Raw genomic sequence first — 23,245 nt, 5'->3', positions numbered from 1 at the left:
GCCATGCACAAAAGTGTACATTGATGTCCTAATATGGGGTCAGATTCTTGAAGAGCACAACACAAGGTTGAAAGCAGCACTTGATCCAGCCACAGCTAATGGGCTAAAGCTAAACGCAGACAAATGTGAATTCAGAAAGACAGAAATAACCTTCTTGGGTGAAAAACTAACATGTGAAGGTATTCAGATAGACCAGAGCAAATTGACAGCCATCAAGAACATGCCACCGCCTACTTCAGGTGAGAGGTCTACTGTGTAAAACTACAGAATGGTGTTGGAACAGTAATCACCAGAAAGAGTTTGAGGAGCTCAAGGTATTAATCATAATGGCTCCAGTACTGAGGGTTCTACAGTATGATGAAAAGCGCAAAACCAAAATCTCAGCAGATGCCTCTAAAGCAGGTTTAGGTGCAGTGTTGTTACAGCAGTATGGCACTAGATGGTGCCCAGTCGCATATGCCTCCAGGGCTTTGACAACTTCTGAGTGTAACTATATTCAGATTGAGAAAGAGGCATTGGCACTGTCATAAGCGTGTGAGACATTCCATGTGTTTAACTATGGTAAAACAGTGTGGGCAAAAACAGATATATTGCAAAGAAAAGTCTAAAATACACACCACCAAGGGTACAGAGACTGTTTCTAAAACTTCAGAAAGATGACTTGCAACTTGAGTACAGACTGGGAAAAGAATTGTTAGTGGCACATTGTCCATAGCTTTTGACAGCTCAGAACCAAACCAGATATATGAGCAGGACGAGACCATACATGATAACCTTCAGAATGAGTTGCCCAGTCTCATAGATGAAATGTGGACAGTTATTTCACGTGCTACTGCAGAAGATGAATGTTTGTAAAAGGGTATTCAAGTCATAACATGTGGGTGGTCTGTACAAGATATACCATAACCTTATGGTCAATACAGGGATGAGCTATCTGTACTTGATGGAATTCTGTTTAAGGGTTGAGGTATTGTGATACCAAGTGTGATACAGAAAAATATGTTGATCAAAATACACAAAGGCCATCTAGGAATGTAAAAGTCAAAATGACATGCAAAAGCAGTGTTATTCTGGCCCAAGATGAATGCTGATACAGAGCAGCCAGTCAAAGCTTGTGAAACATGCCATAAATAGCAGTCAAAACAGAGCAGAGACAATGTGGGTTGAGGAAAAAGAGGTAATGAGACCATGGGGCAAAGTAGGAATAGATCTCTTTTCTCTTGAAGGCAAGAACTATGTTCTACTGATGGACTATTACTCTCATTACCCAGCGAGCTTTGCTGAAGGACATTCCTCATAGTCAGGTGTTAACTCACATTAAGTCATTCTTTGCTCGTCATGGGGTCGCAGAAGTAGTCCATATGGACAACGAATCAGTTCAACTTTCAGTGATTTTTCTAAACTGTACAGGTTCAAGCATGTCACATCCAACCCACTGTGCCCACAGTCTAATGGGTTAGTCGAGTACGGTGTCAAAACAATGAAACTACTGCTTAAGAAAGTAATGTATCTAGCTTTGCTAAACTACAGGGCTACTCCACTAAAACATGGTCCGTCTCCCCGGAAGAGCTGTTGTTCAACAGGAAACTCAAAACTAGGTTGCCAGTACTCCTAGAAACAGACAGGATGACAAGGTCATTCTTAACAAACAGAGGGAAAAGAGTGAATAGAAAAGGTACTATGACACAGGGTCCAAGGTGCTCAGTGCGCTCAGTCCAAATGATAGGGTGAAAATGCATGAAGGATCGTTGAGGCCCAATGTGGTGAAAACAGTGGCAACCAGGTCATATGATGTAATGACACCTGAGGTAGTTACAGGTAGTTACATACCGGAGAAATAGGAGACACGTGTTCCGTGTACCTGAGTGTGAGTAAACAGACAGGCAAGAGAGTGACATTACAGGTCAGACAACGTCAAGCCCAGACACTCCTGTGTCAGACCCACCAGGGCTGCCTGTTGTAATGAGGCAGTCAGGTAAAGAAGTAAAAGCACCTCAGAGGCTGACTGAGGAAGTATAAATGTGTCATTGAAATGCAGTGTTCACTATGCAAAGAAGTGTAACCAGGATTTATAGAGAATTGTTATTGTAATTGCTTTATCAAGTTTGCTGACGACACAACGGTGGTAGGCCTGATCACCGACAGCGACGAGACAGCTTATAGGGAGGACAGAGACCTGTCAATGTGGTGCCAGGACAACAACCTCTCACACAACATCAGCTAGACCAAGAAGCTAATTGTGGACTAGAGAAAACACGGGGGCGAGCACGCCCCCATCCAAATCGATGGGGCTGTAGTGGACCGGGTCGAGAGCTAACATGGTCCTCTCACACTAGCACAGTCGTGAAGAAGGCACGACAGCGCCTCATCACCTTCACGAGGCTGAAAAGATTTGGCATAGCCCATCAGATCCACAGGGAAATTTTGCATGTACACCATCGAAAGCATCCCGACTGGTTATATCACTGCCTGGTATGGCAACCGCTCTACAATCGACAGCAAGGCCCTAAAAAGGGTGGTGCGGACAGCCCAGTGCGTCCCTGGGGGCAAGCTCCCAGCCATCCAAGACATTCATGCCAAACGGTGTCTGTTAGTGACCCAAAACATTTCCAAAGTCTCCACCCACCTGAGCCATGGGCTGTTTTCCCTGCTCCCGCCCAGTAGGCGGTGCTAAAGCATCGGGTCTCGGACCAATACGCTCCGAGACAGCTTCTTTCCACAGGCCATAAGACTGTTGAATAGTTACTACACCTGCACTCTCAGACTATCCACACTGACTACCTGCTCTGTCTCTATGCTCAACGACAGGTCTCTACCATTCAGACACACACTGACACTCTTCTCATTCACGCATACACACTCATGCACCCACGTTCACCAGACTCACACCACTCTGGCTCCAATACCCAAGCCGACAAGGTGAAACATCTCTCGATGTGCCCTTGAGCAAGGCACTTAACCGGATTTGCTCCAGGGGTGCAGTACTACTTTAGCTGATCCTGTAAAACAACACATTTCACTGTGTATGCGACAACATACAGTATATATTTTTAAGTGATTACTATTAAGGTTCGCTGATGCTATATTGTTTATTATTATTACCACTAGTCTTTATCCTGCTACCAGCCACTTTCTACCCGTCCTATTATTATGATTATTATTGGTATTTATCCTGCTGCTAGTCACTTTTACCCCTGCACATTGTAATAATGACCTGGATATAACTGCATGATCGTGCTTCTCTTTGCATTTTACGTGTGTTCTTCTTATCTAACGGTATATTATTAGCTACCTTTATTTCTGCATTGTTGGAAAAGAGCTCACAAGTTAAACATTTCACTGTACTGTTTTACACCTGCCGTATCCTGTGCATGTGACAATAAAACGTTTACACTTGAAACTAGGTGGATAGCTAGTAAGAAGCTAACGTCTGCAAATTAGTCAACTAATCAGTCTGGCTAGCTAAATCTAGCTATTCTTTGTTACGGTTAACGTTACTTAGCTGAGCCAGCTAGCTCAAATAACAATTTACAAAACAGCCTATGTTTGTTATTCATGTGGTTGACTTTATGACTGATGATCAAACACTATTCTATATTCTGTTTCCACCTCATGTCTTCATCTTGCTTCTCACATCCCATCTCCTTGAGACTTACTTAAATTCTCCGTGGTGGTACCGTCTCTTGGGGGACAGAAATGTCTATCCCGCCGAATCTCGCGCCCACCCCGGTGCAGCGCACGCGGACCCTCTCCTCATTGGTCAGAATCGCAAAGTATCTGTCAAATCAGCCATGTGAAATGTATCAAATTACTTTTCAGGCAGCCGGGTATTTCAATAGCCGACGACAACACCTGTATCACTAACAATAGCTTTGGGTCTACAAGTCATTCATGAAAATCATACAATTACATATGAACAGCCGAAAGCTGTATGCAGATGCAATGTTTTTTATATTTGAAAGTTGATGCAATTCTACCACCTGGTGGACTTTTGTAGTACAACGACAGATAACAGAGAACATTGCACGTATTATTGCGTATCATAAATCAAATTGATAGACTGTCACATTCTTGGCTGTGAGCCACAATGCAGTGACCCCTCCCTGGGGAAATTAAGCTAAACCTGCTAAGCTACAGACAAACATTGACGTGTAGCGTGGCACATACACATTCAATGGGTGCACAAAGCTCAAGGGATGATGGGATCAAGCATAGGCTGCTGAACAACTTGAGTTTCTGTACTGATCAAAGTATAGTACCATATAACGTAGTATATATAATACAAGTACAGCAGTCACAAAGAAACAAACTTTAAGATTATGAGATCAAGCATAGGCTATTGACCAAGTGGGTCTACGTAGATTTTTTTAAAGTAAAAATATTAAGTGAATTCAAAGGCAAATAGTTAAGGCAGTATTAGTGACCACAATACAAAATTGTGAAGCAATTACTTTATTGTTGGGTTAAAAAGTCATCACACATGCAAACAGCAATGTTGTAGCTGTGGTATTTTATTAGCAAACAAGAAAAAAAGTTAACTAAACATTTTACTGAATAACTTGAGTTTATGTACAGATCTAAGTATACTACAATATATACTATTATAATACAACTGGCTTACAATATATGTAATTAGTACAGCAGTCTCAAAAAAACAAACTTCAAGTTTGTCAAATCAGTGTTGTCTGAGTTAGGCAAGTTTAACATTTCCTTTTTATTCTTCCTTGGACTGAAAATATCACTATTTGTTTGAGTTTAGCTAGTACATGCTCTATTCTCACAGTCCCTCTTTTTCTGAAAGTGCTGAGTTTGACATTTTGTTCACTCAAAAGAAAAGCCATGGAGCTTTAAAAAAAAATGTTACCTGCAATTGTTTTTTTTGGCCGGTACAAATATAACTGCTTTTTGCCATAATAAGAAACCTTGTCCAGAAGTCAGGCCAAGACTCAGTAAGACTGAATGTTTTAAGGCCAAAAGCTGATAATGGCAGCATCCAAAGTTACCATGTCATTCTAGAACAACAAGGTGATCTGGAATACTCCAAAATCTTGGTTGGCAACAAAAGTGTAAACTCAATTCGTGAGACCTCTGCCTTTTGAGGCCGGGGCCTATCAACACCGCAACCCACTTTTAGGTTGAAATTCCGACAAACAAACCAGGAGTTATGTTTATAATGTCTGGAGAGGAATTTAATGCCACAAAAACTGATCTGTGTAACAACTACACAGTCTGCCTATAAGTTTACATTCAACTGCATTAGATGAACAACCAATTGGAAATATACTTCAAACACCACAGTGAGATGTAGTTTTGTGTTTATGAGATACCAAATGTACCTTCTCCATGACACCTCTTTCAATGATTTCTAAAGGGATACATCACGTTCTGCACCAAAAGATCAAGACATCTCATGTCACACTCACCAACTAGGCATACATGTTAACAGCACTTTAATATATCCCATTGGCCCAGTTCTTTTTTGAGTGATCCAAATTGTGGATGTTGTGTTGAAATTCTAGAGCTGAATAGCAGTAAAGCAACTAGGCATAACATTCTTAGTAATACAAGCTGATTGTTGGTTCCAAATAATTAAAATGAATCATTCTATTTCTATGCTTGGGTCATCTCAAGTTTATTCTAATGTTCCCATTAGTTGTTCCCAAGAGCAATAAAGGTAGTATATAGGGCTCAACACACCCCTGCACAACAACATGCCTTAATTCCATCTCTTGAATTCCAAGTGCAAACGTAAATGTATTATTTCAATTGAATAATAAAATGCTAGCATTGCATGTTCTCAAAACAACTAAAACTGCAGGCGGTTCATGGAAAAATAATGATCAGCTATTCTTGAATTGATGCATCTTTCCTTATCATCTATCAACATGAACTATGTACACACACACACACACACACACACACACACATATATATATATATATATATATATACAGTCGTGGCCAAAAGTTTTGAGAATGACACAAATATTAATTTTCAAAGTCTGCTGCCTCAGGTGTATGATGGCAATTTGCATATACTCCAGAATGTTATGAAGAGTGATCAGAAGAATTGCAATTAATTGCAAAGTCCCTCTTTGCCATGCAAATGAACTGAATCCTCAAAAAACATTTCCACTGGTCTTGAAAAAGAAGGGTCTACACTGCATCAACTTCATGTAATTGTCAATAAAAGCCTTTGACACTTATGAAATGCTTGCAATTATACTTCAGTATTCCATAGTAACATCTGACAAAAATATCTAGACACTGAGGCAGAAGACTTGGTGAAAATTAATATTTGTGTCATTCTCAAAACTTTTGGCCACGACTGTACAGTGCCTTCTGAAAGTATTCAGACCCCTTGACTTTTTTTCACATGTTGTTACATTACAGCCTTATTCTAAAATGTATTAAATAAACTCAGCAAAAAAAGAAACATCCTCTCACTGTCAACTGCGTTTATTTTCAGCAAACTTAACATGTGTAAATATTTGTATGAACATAAGATTCAACATCTGAGACATAAACTGAATGAGTTCCACAGACATGTGACTAACAGAAATTGAATAATGTGTCCCTGAACAAAGGGGGGGGGGGGGGGGGGGGGGGTGTCAAAATCAAAGGTAACAGTCAGTATCTGGTGTGGTCACCAGCTGCAATAAGTACTGCAGTGCATCTCCTCCTCAAGGACTGCACCAGATTTGCCAGATCTTGCTGTGAGATGTTACCCCACTCTTCCACCAAGGCACCTGCAAGTTCCCGGACATTTCTGGGGGGAATGGCCCTAGCCCTCACCCTCCGATTCAACAGGTCCCAGACGTGCTCAATGGGATTGAGATCCGGGCTCTTCGCTGGCCATGACATAACACTGACAATCACGCACAGAACGAGCAGTGTGGCTGGTGGCATTGTCATGCTGGAGGGTCATGTCAGGATGAGCCTGCAGGAAGGGTACCACATCAGGGAGGAAGATGTCTTCCCTGCAACGCACAGCGTTGAGATTGCCTGCAATGACAACAAGCTCAGTCCGATGATGCTGTGACACACCGCCCCAGACCATGACGGACCCTCCACCTCCAAATCGATCCCGCTCCAGAGTACAGGCCTCGGTGTAACACTCATTCCTTCGACAATAAACGTGAATCCGACCATCACCCCATGTGAGACAAAACTGTGACATGTCAGTGAAGATCACTTTTTGCCAGTCCTGTCTGGTCCAGCGACGGTGGGTTTGTGCCCATAGGCGACGTTGTTGCCGGTGATGTCTGGTGAGGACCTGCCTTACAACAGGCCTACAAGCCCTCAGTCCAGCCTCTCTCAGCCTATTGCAGACAGTCTGAGCACTGATGGAGGGACGATCAGCTGTCTGTCCTGTCTCTAACACTGTCTTAGGCGTCTTACAGTACAGACATTGCAATTCATTGTCCTGGCCACATCTGCAGTCCTCATGCCTCCTTGCAGCATGCCTAAGGCACGTTCACGCAGATGAACGTTCACGCAGGTTTTTCAGAGTCAGTAGAAAGGCCTCTTTAGTGTCCTAAGTTTTCATAACTGTGACCTTAACTGCCTAAGCTGTTAGTGTCTTAACGACCGTTACACAGGTGCATGTTCATTAATTGTTTATGAACAAGCATGGGAAACCGTGTTTAAACCATTTACAATGAAGATCTGTGAAGTTATTTGGATTTTTACAAATTATCTTTGAAAGAAAGGGTCCTGAAAAAGGAACACTTATTTTTTGCTGAGTTTAAATCAATTTCTTCACAATACCCCAAAGCGAAAACTTTGTCATTTCTTTGCACATTTATAAAAAAATAAAAAAAATGAAGTATGTTCGATCGGGATAAGTATTCAGACCCCTATGAGACTCGAAAATAGAACTCAGGTGTTTCCATTGATCATTCTCTAATTTTTTATCCCCCAATTTTGTGGTACACACAATTGGTACAGTCTTGTCTCATCGCTGCAACTCCCGTACGGGAGGCGAAGGTCGAGAGCCATGCGTCCTCCGAAACACAACCCAACCAAGCCGCACTGCTTCTTGACACAATGCCTATCCAACCCGGAAGCCAGCCGCACCAATGTGTCGGAGGAAACACCGTACACCTGGCGACCTGGTCAGCGTGAACTGTGCCCGGCCCGCCACAGGAGTTCCTAGTGCGCGATAAGACAAGGTTTGTGCCAAACCATCCCTAACCCGGGCCAATTGTGCGCCGCCCCATGGGTGACAGAGCCTGGGCTCGAACCCAGGGTCTCTGGTGGCACAGCTATGACTGCCTTAGACCACTGCGCCACCCGGGAGGCCCCTTATTTCTACAACTTGATTGGAGTCCACCTGTGGTAAATTCAATTGATTGGACATGATTTGAAAAGGCACACCCCTGTCTATATAAGGTCCCACAGTTGACTGTGCATATCAGAGCAAAAACCAAGCCACGAGGTTGAAGGAATTGTCCATAGAGCTCCGAGGCAGAATTGTTGAGGAACAGATCTGGGGAAGGGTACCAAAATATGTCTGCAGCATTTACAGTCCCCAAGAACACAGTGGCCTCCATCATTCTTAAATGGAAGAGGTTTGGAACCACCAAGACTCTTTCTAGACCTCGCCGCCCAGCCAAACTGAACAACCATGGAAGAACGGCCTTCGTCAGACAGGTGACCAAGAACCCAATGGTCACCGAGAGCTCTAGAGTTCCTCTGTGGAGATGGGAGAACCTTCCAGAAGGACAACCATCTCTGCAGCACTGCACCAACTAGGCCTTTATGGTAGTGGCCAAACAGAAGCCACTCTTCAGTAAAAGGCACGACAGCCCGCTTGGAGTTTGCCAAAAGGCACCTCAAGACTCTCAGACCATGAGAAACAAGATTCTCTGGTCTGGTGAAACCAAGATTGAACTCTTTGACCTGAACGCAAAGCGTCACGGCTGGAGGAAACCTGGCACCATCCCTACGGTGAAGCATGGTGGTGGCAGCATCTTGCTGTGTGGATGTTTTTCAGTGGCAGGGACTGGGAGACTAGTCAGGATCGAGGCAAAGATGAACGGAGCAAAGTACAGAGAGATCCTTGATGAAAACCTGCTCCAGAGCGCTCAGGACCTCAGACTGGGGCGAAGGTTCACCTTCCAACAAGACAACAACCCTAAACACACAGTGAAGACAATACAGGAGAGGCTTCAGGACAAGTCTCTGAAAGTCCTTGAGTGGCTCAGCCAGAGCCCGGACTTGAAACCGATCGAACATCTCTGGAGAGACCTGAAAATAGCTGTGCAGCAACGCTCCCCATCAAACCTGATAGATCTTGAGAGGATCTGCAGAGAAGAATGGGAGAAACTCCCCAAATTCAGATGTGGCAAGCTTGTAGCGTCATACTCAAGAAGACTCGAGGCTGTTATTCGCTGCCAAAGGTGATTCAACAAAGTACTGAGTAAAAGGTCTGAATACTTATGTAAATGTGATATTTCCATTTTTTTGTCATTATAGGTATTGTGTGTAGATTGAGGAGAGAAAAAAACGAATCAATTTTAGAATAAGGTTGTAACCTAACAAAATGTGGAAAAGGTCAAGGGGTCTGAATACTTTCCGAAGGCACTGTATATGGTAAAGAAATTCACAAATCAAGTCTTACTTTAGAGATGTATTAAGAAAAAATATCCTGCACTGCATTCAATCATTCACTAAAGTCCAAAAAGTGATTGAGGAAATTGCATATGAATAGTGGAATATACAGTACTCCCAGGTGTGTGTACTACGTTATGCTAGGCCTTCCAATAGAATACAGTTCCACATCAAGTAGTTCAGCACTTGTACAGCACACTTAACTTGGGCCACTCATTTGGGTTTCATGAGAAATATGAAAAGTAGCATAAATAACTTCAAACCAGTAAGTAGCATGAAGCTTGAACCCAAAAGAATCAACAGGCATTATCCGCAATCACTACAAACCAGCAAAAATAAATTCACCAATTTCCACCAATAAACTGAGTTATTTTCAGAACAGTGCTTCACTTGAAATGGCATTCATCTAAATTACATTTTAAACAATCTTTAAATTCTTATACAATTTTCCAAAAACAAATCCAAACTAAAAAAGCTTTTTCACAAGGTTTTTCAACAACACATTTTGATTTTTGTTACTTATCATAAGGGCACGCAACTCCTTCCTTCAAGAATTAAGACAGCAAACCTTCATATAGGGAGCAACGTTCAAGAAAATAAACTTAATTTGGAATATTTCACTGTTGTTTTAAAGCAATGTGTTGGTAAAGCAATAAATGTGATGGTAGGTTATCATGTTTGAGGGCTAGTGCCTTTACAGTGTGCACTTTGCTGAAGCGGATGTTTGTGGTCATTACAATGCTGGTGTGGGATGGGATCTTAACTCAAGCTCTTCAACTCCCTCTTGTCTTAATGGCCCAGTGCAGTCCAACATTTTCCTCTACTTTATATACAATCCCACACTATGAGGTTGGAATAATCTTGTGAAATTGTGAAAATGATAATGCCCCTTTAGTGTATGAGCTGTTTGAAAAGACCACCTAAAATTTCAGAGTGATTTGGTGGAATGGTGTTTTAGCCTGCCTGGTGAAATCACCAGGTGGTAAATTAGTTAATAGACCAATAAGAAAGAGTTTCATATCTCTCTGCCAATAACAGATAGTTTTCCGTTTTCCCCTTCCCCACTCCAACAGTCCTCGCAAAAATATTGCTTGAGAAATTCCTAAGAAGCGATTTTTGTTTTTTGTTGACCATTTTAATTGAAAACAATCACAGTCGCTAGGTTTCCATCCAATTGGCGACAGATTTGTGAAAATATTCTAAAAATCTGCATAAAGAAAATATGCGTATTTTCCCCACCAGTGGTGTTTCCACCAAACTGACTTGTTGCAGATAAAGGTCAGTGAGTGATGTAGTGCACACAACATGTACTTTGTTGCTTATGCTTTCATGTACCGAATAAAAATCAAAACGTTCAATGTGCTTCCATCGCATTTTCAACTCTACAGATTGTGACAAAACTAACTATTGCTTTAAATAGCAAGCGTGCCTACTCTGGTCTTGGTATGTACGTGCTAGCCAACAGCTCGCAGATGCAGTGCAGGTAGGCTCTGCATGTCGGTTAGTCTACATGATGTGCTTGTTATGAATAAGAGAGAGAATCTTTTTATTTGTCAAACGGCAGTCAAGCATCGATCATCATGTCACCAGAATAAGACCCTCTACATTTATTGGAAAGGAAGATCAAGCTCATCACTGTGCACTTTCACCACCCTGTGAAGTTCATCGTAACTTATTTCATCCATAGCCTGATAAACTGCATTGTTTCCCGAGTTGTAGCGGGAGGAGTCGAGGACCACACACCATGTCATCGCATGACTCCAAATTGACTTTGATATGACGGTTATTATATCAATATTTACGAATAAAGGCGTTTCCACCGCCATTTCTGGCATAATTAATTTTACCGACACAAAAAGATCCCACCATGTCGAAAGAACAAACTATCTGTGGCATTTACAAAATTGTACCGGAATCTCCTATTTCCACCACAACGATTGTGATTATTATTGTTTTTTTTAAACAGTATGACTTTACTCACATAAAAACTGTGAATGGAAACATGGTTAGTAAGGTATTGCTAACTAGAAAATGTTAACTAGAAATGATTTGATATTCAGATAAAAACAGCTGCATTGGACCTTTAAGACTTGGAGGACATGTACATGGATGTATTTCACACACAGGAAGCAGCGTTGCTCCTTGGGTCTCGGTGCATGTTTCTGTATAATAGCATTAGACTGTCACCAGAGGCAGAAACAGTCAACCTCTTGTCAATCATGCAGTAAAAGACAACAAAACACAATGAATACCAAAGCTTGGATACAACCTGAAGCATTCCCACACTAATGCCTACCAGATAGAGGGGTGAATGATCATGACTGAGAAAAGTATAGGACCAGGCCCTTTTCCCATCAGGAATGATCCATTGGCTCCAGGGCGTTGGTATGCTCTGCATCCTGGCTATCCATTTCCTCCAGCTCCTCTGACCCTGCATCCTTTCCATCAGGCTTGTTCCCTGTCTCCACTGATGTGCCATGAGCACCAGCAGTAGATACGTCCATAGAAGAGGCCTCCTTTACGCCTGCCCCTGGGGCAGATTGGGAAGCACTCATCTTAGCCCCACTTGTCCTCTCTGCAGGGCCCCCAATGCCTGCCCCTGCATTGCTCTGCTCCCTCAGGTGCCTGTCCATGGAGGCCTGGATGGATGAGACCATCTCCTGTAGTTTTTTCCTCTGTTCTTCGATCATACTAGGGTCCAGGTGTCGGCTGTCTTTCATGGTGACAAAACCGGGAGCCATGCGCACCAACTCCTTGGTCGCGTCCTCTGAGATGTCAGACAGGTCAGGTCCCTTGGAGGCGCTGGCGCTCAGGTCCACCCCGCTGCTGTGCTGCCTGGTGATGGGCTTGTGTTCAGGGGGAGAGCCGCCTGGGGCGCTGCCCAGGGAGTGGCCCTTACCCTGGAAGGCGTTGACACTTTGGAGCTGCTCCTTCTTGCGCACCACACCTCCACTCCCGAGCCTCAGCAGGCTGTGAGAGGGGCTTCCCTCGCGACTCCTGGAGGCAGCCTCAGAGTGGAGCTGCACCAGGGCCTCCTTGACGAGGTCCTCCACGTCAGGGCCCACGGGAAAGTGTCCCGCTGCATCCACACACAGCTCCAGACGCTCCTCTGCTGCGTTGTAAACAAACGTCTTTCCAGTCAGGTGTGGGAGGGTGCAGTGCTTGCCATCCATCAGGCCTGCAGATGAGACAAGAGCCATAATAGATGGTCATAAACACAGATCAGTACATATTAGATGCAAAGTTGAATATATCGTAGCTGTCATTTAAGTTACACAAATTGCTAAGAGGATAAAGCCTATAACAGAAAACATGACTACATACCCATATCTTTCTTCACAATGTTGTAGAAAACTCCACCTTGGTGGAATAAGTGAGGCAGTTTTTTGGCATATGACCAGACATCTTCTCCTGAATATGAATAAAACATACTGCAATTAGCATGTGAAACATGAAAATAAATGAATACAATTAAATTCCTCAGAGAAATGTGTGCTTTTGATCAAAATTCTAATTCTGTAGTAAAAATAGTAGGGCTGTGAATTGCCGATACAATATGTATTACGATTTTTATGTATTGAGATTCGACAAGAGATAGACATGAGAAAACGAGTTTTGGTAATGGAAATAAAAGGCTGAAAACAAATTGTCTCCCTATTTAAAAAGAAGATGGAGAACAAGCTTTGAAGGAAATACTGGAGTTTAGGTGAAGGTACAGCCAACTAGCGCAAATAAGCCAGCGATTTTTCCCCTTGATCACAAAAAAATGGGTAGGGCAGGGTGGATATCAAATCTAGCAACTTCTCTCTGCCTGAGGCTGCATGAATCAATGAATACCGAATGCCATGTTGGTGATGTAGGCTACACAGAAAGCACTTGGAGTAGATTATAATTATAATTTCAACTGGAAAAAAAGTCATTATCCACAAAGATTGAGCCTTGATCCATCCATGACAAGCCCACCCAGTCACTCAATACCTGTATTAGGCCACTTTGTCATTCATCCTGCTTCTTGTAACCAATCCAAGAACAGCATGCCCTTATGCTGTGTAAAGCTACTGTCTGCGACACCTATATACTACCCTCTCACTCCTATCACATTCAGTTGCTGGCCTTATATTTACTGAAGGGATGATCTAAGGCATGACGCTTCTAAGACTAGATAACTAATTGCCTGGAACTATTGGCCTAGTCTAAATAGGTGAATCAACAAACAAGTTCTCCATCTACCGGAAGTCATTTTTGACTTTTTGTAATGACATCACAGCAGTGTTCTGCTTAACTCCTCTGTCACTTACGTGTTGCGAGATCGTGTCTTTCTTTTGTAGCAGTAAATAATGACAGCCTAACTATTGACTTGAATACTAAAACCTTTCCGCACCCTTCCCTTTTCTTACCCATTAAGGTTGCTAGGAGACAGAGGGAGGACATCTCAAGGTCAATGTTGTCCTGCAGCTCTCTGCTAGTATTCATTCTGCTGGAAGTCACTGGATCATCACTCTTCACAGAGAGGAGGGAATGCAGGGTTGAATAGGAACTGGAAGCACTTGGGGCGGATGCCTTGCGGTCCTCTGGACCTCTCAGGATCTCCACAGTCACCCTGTCCCCGTGTTGGAGAGCCACCGGTTCATTCTCTGCTCCATCCTTGGGAGGGAAAAGTTCTTTGGGTGGGAATCCATGTCGGATACATTGCTGAGCTGGAGGCATGGCGAACTCATTAGCAATGCTCCTCTGGAGCTCAGAGAAGGTGGTCTGAGCCTGTAGAGTGAGCATGGCCTGCCGCCCATCGCTAGTGGTGACACGGATCTTCTTCTCCTTGCTGGAAGTGGGGGAGAAGGAGGATTTGGTGGGTGTGGCTGGGGAGGAGGAGGAATGTTCCTGAGCAGCACTTGGGGAGGGTGGCCTGCCCTGTCCCTTCTGCTCCTGCTTCAGTCGATCCGTCCTCCTCTTCTGGGTCACTAGGGCCTGCTCGCTGATGCTCTGCTGAAGGCTCCGCTCTGCCTTACTCACTGTAAGCTCCTCTTTGTGAATGGTCTTTGATTTCTGCCCAGTTAGTATGATCTTAGTCGGTGGCTGTGTGTCAACAGCCTGCTGAGTTTCCACCACATCTGTGAGCCTCTGAGCATGCGCCCCGTCAATGGAGACTGGGTTATACTCGTCTGGGTTCTTCTTGGCAGTGTGATGTAAAATGGTGTTCACCACTTTCTGCACTAGGAGCTCACTGCCAAACTCCCCAGGGAAATGCTTGGTGACCAGTTTCATGGCGACATCATACACGTTGCTGTTCAGGTCCACATTAACCTCATACTGGAACCAGTACACAGTCTCCCGCACGACCCGCCCACCCCACTCCAGAGTGATGGGGAAAGCCTCTGGCAGATTGTCGTATTCCTTTCCCTCCCAGTAGTGCTTAAAGCCACAGCCACATTTGCCCCCCTGGGAGCGGGTGTTTGTTCTGTCTCCATCCAGATACACCACAGAGCCGTTGCCATGGATGTGGCGCACGGAGGTGCCGTGGCACCAGTTGCATGTGTTCAAAGAGCTCAGCTTGTAGTCAGGAATGAGGATGTCCCTCTCAGGGTCGTAACAGCAGACAACCTTGTTCAGCGGGAAGCTGTAGTTCTTGTCAGGTCTGAGCTTCCCGTGGGTGGATTTAGCCAGGTTGTAAAGCTTACCACCTGGAGCCAGCCACTCAGGTAGAACATGAAGCTCAGAGAGTGCATTGCAGATCAGACAGCGATGTAGCCGGTTTTCCATGACTGATTTCCTGGCAGCCTCAGTCACCTCTTCGGGTTGGACGCCGATCACACCGGTCCGTCTGTAAACGTACTGATGCACGTCTGCCACCAGGGAGGGGTGGATTCCATGCTTCTCCATGAAGATCTCCTCCATGGCATTGACCAGTCTCATCACATACTTGTCTTGTAAGCTCCTGTCTCCCCCGATGACACAGCTCCCATCTTGTTCCAGTTTTATATACTTCTTGATGAGCTCCTGTGGCACTCCCCATGCCTTGGGGAGAAGCCTCGGTGGCAGCTTGGGTAGAAGGGTGTTCTTTATCCCGACGAGGGGGATGTAGTGGTTACGCCCTGAGCTACTCCAGGCGATGCATATAGGCTTGTTAAACTTCCCGTCTTTTCCTTTGCACTGCTCTTCCGGCACAAGCCCAGGGAGAAAACTTGCAGAGTAATCCCCAGAGCTCCTCATTCCACTCAGTGAATCTAACAAGATTATGGGGCGGTGCAACACATTGGCCAAGCCGAATATGTGAATGTTCCGAAGTCCCAGTGGCACACCCTCCGGTGGGATAAACAGGGGGTCACATTCGTTGATGATGTCCTCCCATTCGGCTGCATCAATAAAATCCTGAAAGAGTGCCTTGTAGCGATCCAAGTTTTGTTTGAAATGTTGTTTCAAATTCTCTCTCAAGGCATGCCAGAACAGTTCTCTGCCTACCAGGGCCCTGGACACAGCATGAACAAGACAATGTCCATCTCCATCCACATGAACAGGAATGAGGCATTCTTTGTTGCTGTTTGCTTTCTTCATCTCCTCCAAAGTGTCGTGAAGGTATATCAGGCTCCCGGATCTGTCCTTGCCATAGCCAACCGTAGATACATGCTCCTGTTCAATTAGAAACGCCCTGTCTCCTAGAAGTGAACAGTCGAACATTTCTCCTTGATTCATTTCCCGCAGCAGTTTCGCTTTTCCCGTCTGCTTATCCATCCCATACCTTGTGAGAATAGGAGAAAGGAGCTTGCAATGGTAGTTGGAAAGCCCCATCACTTTCACCAGCTCTGTTCCCTTTTTCGGTGCACCAGTGACACCGAGTAAGGCATTTCTTAACAAATTGTGAAGCACAACGTCTGGATCAGTTACTTCTTCCACATTTAAAAGATGATTCTGTTCGTGGCGTTGGCCACACTCTGTGCATTCAATGCTAATCGAACCGTAAGCAGGGAAGAATAGCCTCGCCTGGCATTTCGGGTCTGGGCAGGTACCGGACAAAATACGCTTGTCCTTTTTCTTGGAGCCATGTAGCAACGACATTCTGGCGAATAAAACTATACTATGTATTGAACCTACAAGACCATAATGGTTTAACCACCAAATAACTGCCTAGCAATCCCGCTTTGACTCAAGTACTAAGCTAGTATTTGCCAGAATAACAACCGATAACAACACGGAAGCGATTGTTTTTTCTCTCCATGAACGAACGACTAGCGTTTCGCCAGCAACACTAAAAAAGGTACTTCCGGGTCATGTAATTTCAGCAATTTTAAAAATAAAAGTTCCCCACATAATAGTATACATTTTTTATTTATTCATTATAATGAAAAATAATTGTCGAAACATTAACAATGAGTCAATGTTCATAATTAAATTACATTTGCATTAGAAAACTATTATAGGTGCCGAAGTAAAAGTGGGATTGGGATTACCCAGTAGGGTCTGTTGATAGTGCTATTTCATGGGGACTGAGGTCTATGCCCAGCAAAACCTTCTACTCCACCCACTCCAGTATACTCACGAGAGTGCGTGGAACACAAAACAGCCATTCGCCTCCTCAAGCCTCTTCCTTCAAGTAAACGGATGAGACCCAGGACAGCAAGACTTTGATTTGATTTTATCAGCACCTTCTCTGAGGCTATGAGGTCGATGAACTCATGTTGAGTCTAAATCATACTTCTACACTGTTGTACTGTCACTTTAACTCTCTGCTGACTGACGAATTCAGGACTATATCTAAATGATGAAACTATACATGAACTAATTTATAGCTTTCTCTTTGTTTGCTTCCAATGTGAAATAAACGCCATTCCATACCAGACTTGCACTCTTGGCTTTCCCTATAATGTGTGTGCCAAATTCCAACTATTACCAGGTGATTAGGAAAGAAAAGAATTACTTACAAGAAACAACGTTAACAATGTGGCCAGTAGATGGGGTGTTAATTGACTGGCACACCTGTAAATTACCAACATTATAATTGAATTACAAAACTTCCATCAGTAAGGCTGTTCTGAATGGATCGTCACTTTTCATTCATCTAGCAAACTCACAACTCACATCGCTTTCTCTCACCTTTTATACGATAATTATTATATCTGTCTTTGAGGAGCATTTCAAGCATTTTGGCTAGACAAATACCATTTATTTTTTGAGGCTGTATCCTAGTAAGATCATGCTGCTATAGGTATCACCCATATTATGCCTATAGCCTATCAACGGTTATCACAGAGTTTAACCGCGCTTTTCTTCAACCTACCCTGGTCGCAATTCATCAAAATGTTTTCATCTTGGACTTGTGAGTTCAGGTTTCTGTGGTTGTGTGACATATAATTGCCTCATAAAATAGCTCTGTGCTCACTAGGAAAAGGTAGATTCTAGTGAATAGACTGGACCCTGGTTTTCTGGACACACAATCAATCGTTTTGCCTGTACAGTGTTATATTCGTACCGTAGTGTCCAGTGGCTCCATTTTAAGCTGTTTGACCACAGTAAAGGTCCAGCAACACTTCCTGACCTTGTTCAAAGTCACCTGATTTGTATTCTAAGGACTGTAGTGAGTAGACTGGATCCTGGTTTTATAGACACACAATTGATAGTTTTGCCTGTACAGTGTTATATTTGTACCGTAGTGTCCAGTGGTTCCATTTTAAGCTGTTTGACTGCAGTAAAAGTCCAGCAACACTGGATATGACCTAGATTTTTAAAAATCAAACTGACCTTTTTTTGTATAATAGGGACTCTGGTGAGTATGCTGGACGATGGTTTTATGGACATACAATCTATTGTTTTTCCTGTACAGTGCAATTTATTTTTGCAATACAACAAAAAATACAGTAAGACCTTTCTTAAACATTACATTTCAAAATTGCATCATTGAACAATAACACCAGTAAATTAACAAGATTCATACAATCAAAATAACGAGTTATTTTCTTAGCTTGTCATTGTATATATATATATATATATATATATATATATATATATGTTTTACCAGTAGGCTAATGTGTTCTTTACATGAATTTACTTAATCTCCAACCATTTCTCAATGTGCCCCACCTTATAAAATTATTTATCTTATACAAAGTAGTAATACTCTTGAGCTTTTCCCACCATGTAGTAAAAAAAAAAATCGCATCATTTTAACATTATTCACCTTGAAAAGCTGCAAAAACGATTGATTTTGTATCATACACATAGCGTTTTAAGACAGACTTTTAATTTGAAGGTAAAATCTGAAAATCGGAAGTCTCAATGCTGCTGCCCTGACTCTGTTGAGCGTCTGTGGCGAAACGTAGTTTTCCATGGGTTGTGGTACATATAGTTTTCTAAACTGTGCTAGTTGCGTTTATCTTTTGATATGAGTCCAAACCAGGACACATATAATAATTTAACGAATACTAAGTAAGATGTATTATCTTATTGTGTCAAGTAACTATGCCTATTACAGTCAGATTTGGATAAATTAGTTGTTTATTTGGCTTTAAATTTACTACAAGTACCATGATGCGTTTTGGTTTTGCACAAATCAACCTAATTTATTTATTCATTAATTTACCTGAATATGTTTTACATTTATACACTTCTAGAACAGAGTATGTGCAATACAAGTGTGTGCTAACGAATCTCTAACTTTGCTGTGTCAAAAAATTAACGGTACATGCATGAGGAGACAGCAACATATAAGGAGGAGTCATTCATTATATGTTGGCAACATTAGCTAGTATTAGCCACTAGCTAGCTACATTGTAAGTCTTCCCAAATTCGAGAAACATTTTGTTGTAATCAATGTCAATATATATTTTATTTTGCTTTACTGCTATTAGCCCATACAAACGCATTGAATAATAGGTTCACCACATGGAACAACAGCTAGTCCCCCCCAGAAATATCTAACGTAAGTTATTCTTTCCATAATAGTTTGTAGGCCAAACCGTTTGGACGCTACATACGATTTTGTGAGAAGACCGATTTTCGGGATGTCTCATGACCGGACAAAAACCGCTTTACCGCTGTCAACTTTCACCGCAGATGCGACACAGGTGGAGGATAACAGATCTCTACTTTAAATGGACGGATATTGATGTGGATTTTGCATTATGCTAATTCGATTTTCACAGGGACGTTGACATCGAGGTGCATGTACACTAGATAGTGGTAAATTGGCGAGTGATGCTTAGGCCGCACATTGTAACTCGCTTGCGGGCGTGCTGGCAGCATATGGCAGCCTTCTCGATTGTGAGTCAAGAATTCAGCATAGCAAGTTTGTTTGAAGGTCTTGTTATTAAATGGGTACATAGTTCAATAGTAATATCCTCTAAAACGCTCTGGTGACAAACAAACTTTGCTGCCCTGTTTCCAATTGTCCACATGGCTGGGATAACCTATTCATTTAAAAAATATATATATTTCGAAAATGTTTAAAAATATATATGTATTATTAGCTAACTAGCTACAGTGTACACTGTAAAAAAAAAAAAAAAAAAACTCAAAATGCATTCGTAGGTAGGCAGCTAACGCCATGGAGAAGGGTAAAAGGATAGCAGCCCCAACTGTCAAGGTGAGAGAATAGGCTATTCTGGAGAGGGCAGGTACTTTTGTGTAGTTCCTTTCCCTAGAAGTGAGGATGGAGATAATAGTAAAAATATTCAGTGCGGTGTAATTTGACTATAATAAAGTCTGTTTCTTGTGAGTTTTTCTGTCCTCAGATAAAGAGAGTTAGAGTATGAAAACCTGTCTGCATATGAAGAGGTCCCAATGTAGAGCAGTGGTTCTCAGTCCTGGTCCTGGGGACTCAAAGGGGTGTACATTTTTGTGCACACACAGATTCCTGTTGTACACTGTCTGTTTAACTACCGTATTTTCTCAATAAGTCTCTCTTCTTCACTTCATCCCTCTCTCCTCTTCTGCCTAAATCCTCTAGGTTATATCAGCTGTGTCAGTGAACCCCTCCTGCATCTGAACTGGCTACATATAGGGCACAGCATGATCAGTGGTGAGAGGTCACTTGGTCAGGTCAACAGGAAGTATTATTAAAATATGCTTTACACTGAGATGCAGTAGTCCCAGAGTTAATAATCCAAGGTCAGTTTTGCATTTCACCTCATGATTATTATGATGACTAACAATGTAATAATAAAAAATAAAACCAGGCTTAAACATGCTATCTCTCTACATCTGTCTCTTGTCTGCAGATATGTTTTGATGTGAACGAGGATGCCAACCCCCCAGTCCCATCATCGCCCTCACCCGCTTTTAACATAACCTTCGGGCCGATGAAACACTATTATGTAATTGTGATAAACTGAGAGAATATTTGGGTAGCACTGTGATTCAGTAATCATATGCTGCCTTCCCTGCTCCTCTGTTCTTACCTCTTTCCCTTTCTGTCTTTTACACCTCTCTCGCCACCACCTCTTTCTTCCTCTGTTTTTATAATGCACAACAGATGTGCAGTGAAGTACAGATTGAACTTGTATTTATAATATTAAAATTATAATATTTATAATGCATGTATTTATAACACTTGGATAATGAACTTTCAATAAAGCGTTTCACATTCTCTACTGGTTGAAATGTAGTCTCTCATTTGATGAAATACTACACCTATCCTGTGTTTATCAGATCAATACAGATGAAGGGCATTAGATATTGAGATGAACCAAGGACCAAGATTTCAACACTGTTGAAGTGTATAATTGTAATCATTCAAAGACTGGAATTTGATGCTCCTGGTATTGGATATGACAAAAATAATCAGACATTCATACCTGAACTGCACCTTTATTTGCCAAGGTAGAGTACATTTTCAGTGAATATATATTAAATGTACAGGCTACGATGTGGGATCTCATGCATGGTAATAACTACATGTATACGACTTGCATCCTTGGCACAAAGTTATATTATATTCTACTCAATCCATAGGCTTCATTAATGTAATTCAGACTGTTTTGAAGTTGACACAACTGGCTATGATAGCTGAGGTTCATGGCTAACTAATAACTAATATGTATACCAAACGTTTGTGTCCATACACAGATCGGCTAGATAGCTAGCTACACATCCATAGGCATACAGGTATTTTTATACTCCACTGCACAATAAGCAAGAACACAGCTATCTGCATTATTTCATCTATCTGCAATGCATGGAAAATATCAGCAAGGCAAGCTTACAAAATTGTACATTCAATTTGCAGTAAATGCTTTAGCTAGCTAGATTATTACATCCATTGTTTCACAAGATGACACCCTGGTTTGCTGGTTGTTTCAGGAGTCCCTAAAACATTAAAGAAACAGAATTACAATTTCAGACTCATGTCAATACACCCATAAAGCTAGTCAGCTAGCTTGCTAAATCGCGATTTTCGTAAATTAACTTAATGATTATAAATATGCATACTCATTTGTCTATACATTAACTAATATATTCCAGTCAACCTTACATTTTTGCATGATTTATTATGACCTTATAATCACTGACGTTTGCTTCCGTCCCAGTATTTCTGTCAGCCATCTTCCCTGAAGAAAGTCTCCATAATTGGGTCGCACAGCGTCAAATTCTTCTGGGAACCACTCTGATTGGTCATCGCCCAGCGGTCACCGCTGGTGATTTGCATAAAGTTGGGAAAACGTTATCTTTTTCACCGACTCCCACGCAACTTTCGCGCCTCCCAAAGGTCCCCCGCCCTCTCCACTGCTCACCGCTTTGCTTTCATTGAAATGAATGGTAAGCGGTGTATCACCGCACAGCAACCTATGCTAGTGTATCATGAGGGGTGCATTTGTCAAATTGATTGATAGCGGGGGCGCTAGATCGCGCAGAAGACCACAGTGGTCAAGTGAATACTTTTTTCCTTGTCACTTGCAGTGCTGCTGGTTAGTACTTGCAGTGCTGCTGACAAGATACTCTAAGAATATTTAGGACCATCAGTTCTCTATGGAAGAACCAGTACTGGTGAAAACTAAAGACGCAAAGTGCGCACTTGCACTTGGAAGGAATCTGGCAGATCTAAACAATTCATATTTTAGAAGGGTGGTGCTGGCGAGCTAAATATACGGTGCTAACGTGCTACTGTAGCTACCTGGCTGTTGCTACTTAGTTGGCAGCTGTGGCCTTGTAGTTTAAGGTAGCTAACTGAGTAGCAAAAGTTCGCAAATCCAGTAGCTATCTTGGTTGTACAAATGGTGAGTACTGTTTATGCCATTTTAATATAGAAAACCAACTCCGCAACAGGCTTCCATCTATGCCTGTCTCGCATGCATTTGTCGTTTGTTTTAGCTAGCTAACTTTAGCTGGCTTACACATCAGGTTAACGTTAACTATAGTTCGCTAATTTAGTTTATAAAAATTCTAACCAATTCGTGTAACATCATTTACGTAGCTTGCTTGTTTGCTAGGTAAGATATGGCCTAAATGCTAGCTAGGTTACGTTACATAGCTAAGATTATTTTTGTTTCAGTGGTTGCTTGACAACCGAAATTAAAGAGACAGCGGGCCATTTCTGGCGAGCTGGGTAGTAAAATAGCTATCATACTTTGCCAGCAATATGATCAGATGATATTACAACAGCATAACTAGATACATTTAGGGAAATATGACCAAAGTTAAACTGTCTG

General features: G+C 42.3%; 2 protein-coding genes and 1 long non-coding RNA gene across 3 annotated transcripts in view; all 3 read right to left on the bottom strand.

Annotated features, from left to right (window-relative positions):
- Window positions 1-11,954, bottom strand: part of LOC139386678 (myb-related protein A-like) — a 32,228-nt gene extending 20,274 nt beyond the window's left edge. Inside the window, exon 1 of the mRNA XM_071132467.1 lies at window positions 11,911-11,954. The gene's annotated coding sequence lies outside the window, so the exon portion shown is untranslated. The remainder of the gene's footprint in view (window positions 1-11,910) is intronic.
- Window positions 9,624-16,824, bottom strand: LOC139386676 (deubiquitinating protein VCPIP1-like). Its single transcript, XM_071132466.1, has 3 exons — window positions 14,012-16,824; window positions 12,939-13,025; window positions 9,624-12,792 (listed from the first exon to the last, which is right to left on the bottom strand). Exons 1-3 carry the CDS (start codon window positions 16,662-16,664, stop codon window positions 11,969-11,971), a joined length of 3,564 nt encoding a protein of 1,187 aa, XP_070988567.1. The 5' UTR covers window positions 16,665-16,824; the 3' UTR covers window positions 9,624-11,968.
- Window positions 16,825-21,391: 4,567 nt separating this feature from the next.
- On the bottom strand, window positions 21,392-22,352 carry LOC139387412 (uncharacterized). The gene is made up of 2 exons (XR_011629158.1): window positions 22,072-22,352; window positions 21,392-21,905 (listed from the first exon to the last, which is right to left on the bottom strand). It is a non-coding gene; the product is annotated as an uncharacterized lncRNA (long non-coding RNA).
- Between the last annotated feature and the right edge of the window lie 893 nt (window positions 22,353-23,245).

This window comes from Oncorhynchus clarkii, chromosome 28, assembly GCF_045791955.1.
Source record: "Oncorhynchus clarkii lewisi isolate Uvic-CL-2024 chromosome 28, UVic_Ocla_1.0, whole genome shotgun sequence".
NCBI classification, from domain to species: domain Eukaryota; kingdom Metazoa; phylum Chordata; class Actinopteri; order Salmoniformes; family Salmonidae; genus Oncorhynchus; species Oncorhynchus clarkii.
Note: the sequence above shows the minus strand (reverse complement) of the source record. Positions and strands in the feature narration are given on the sequence as shown.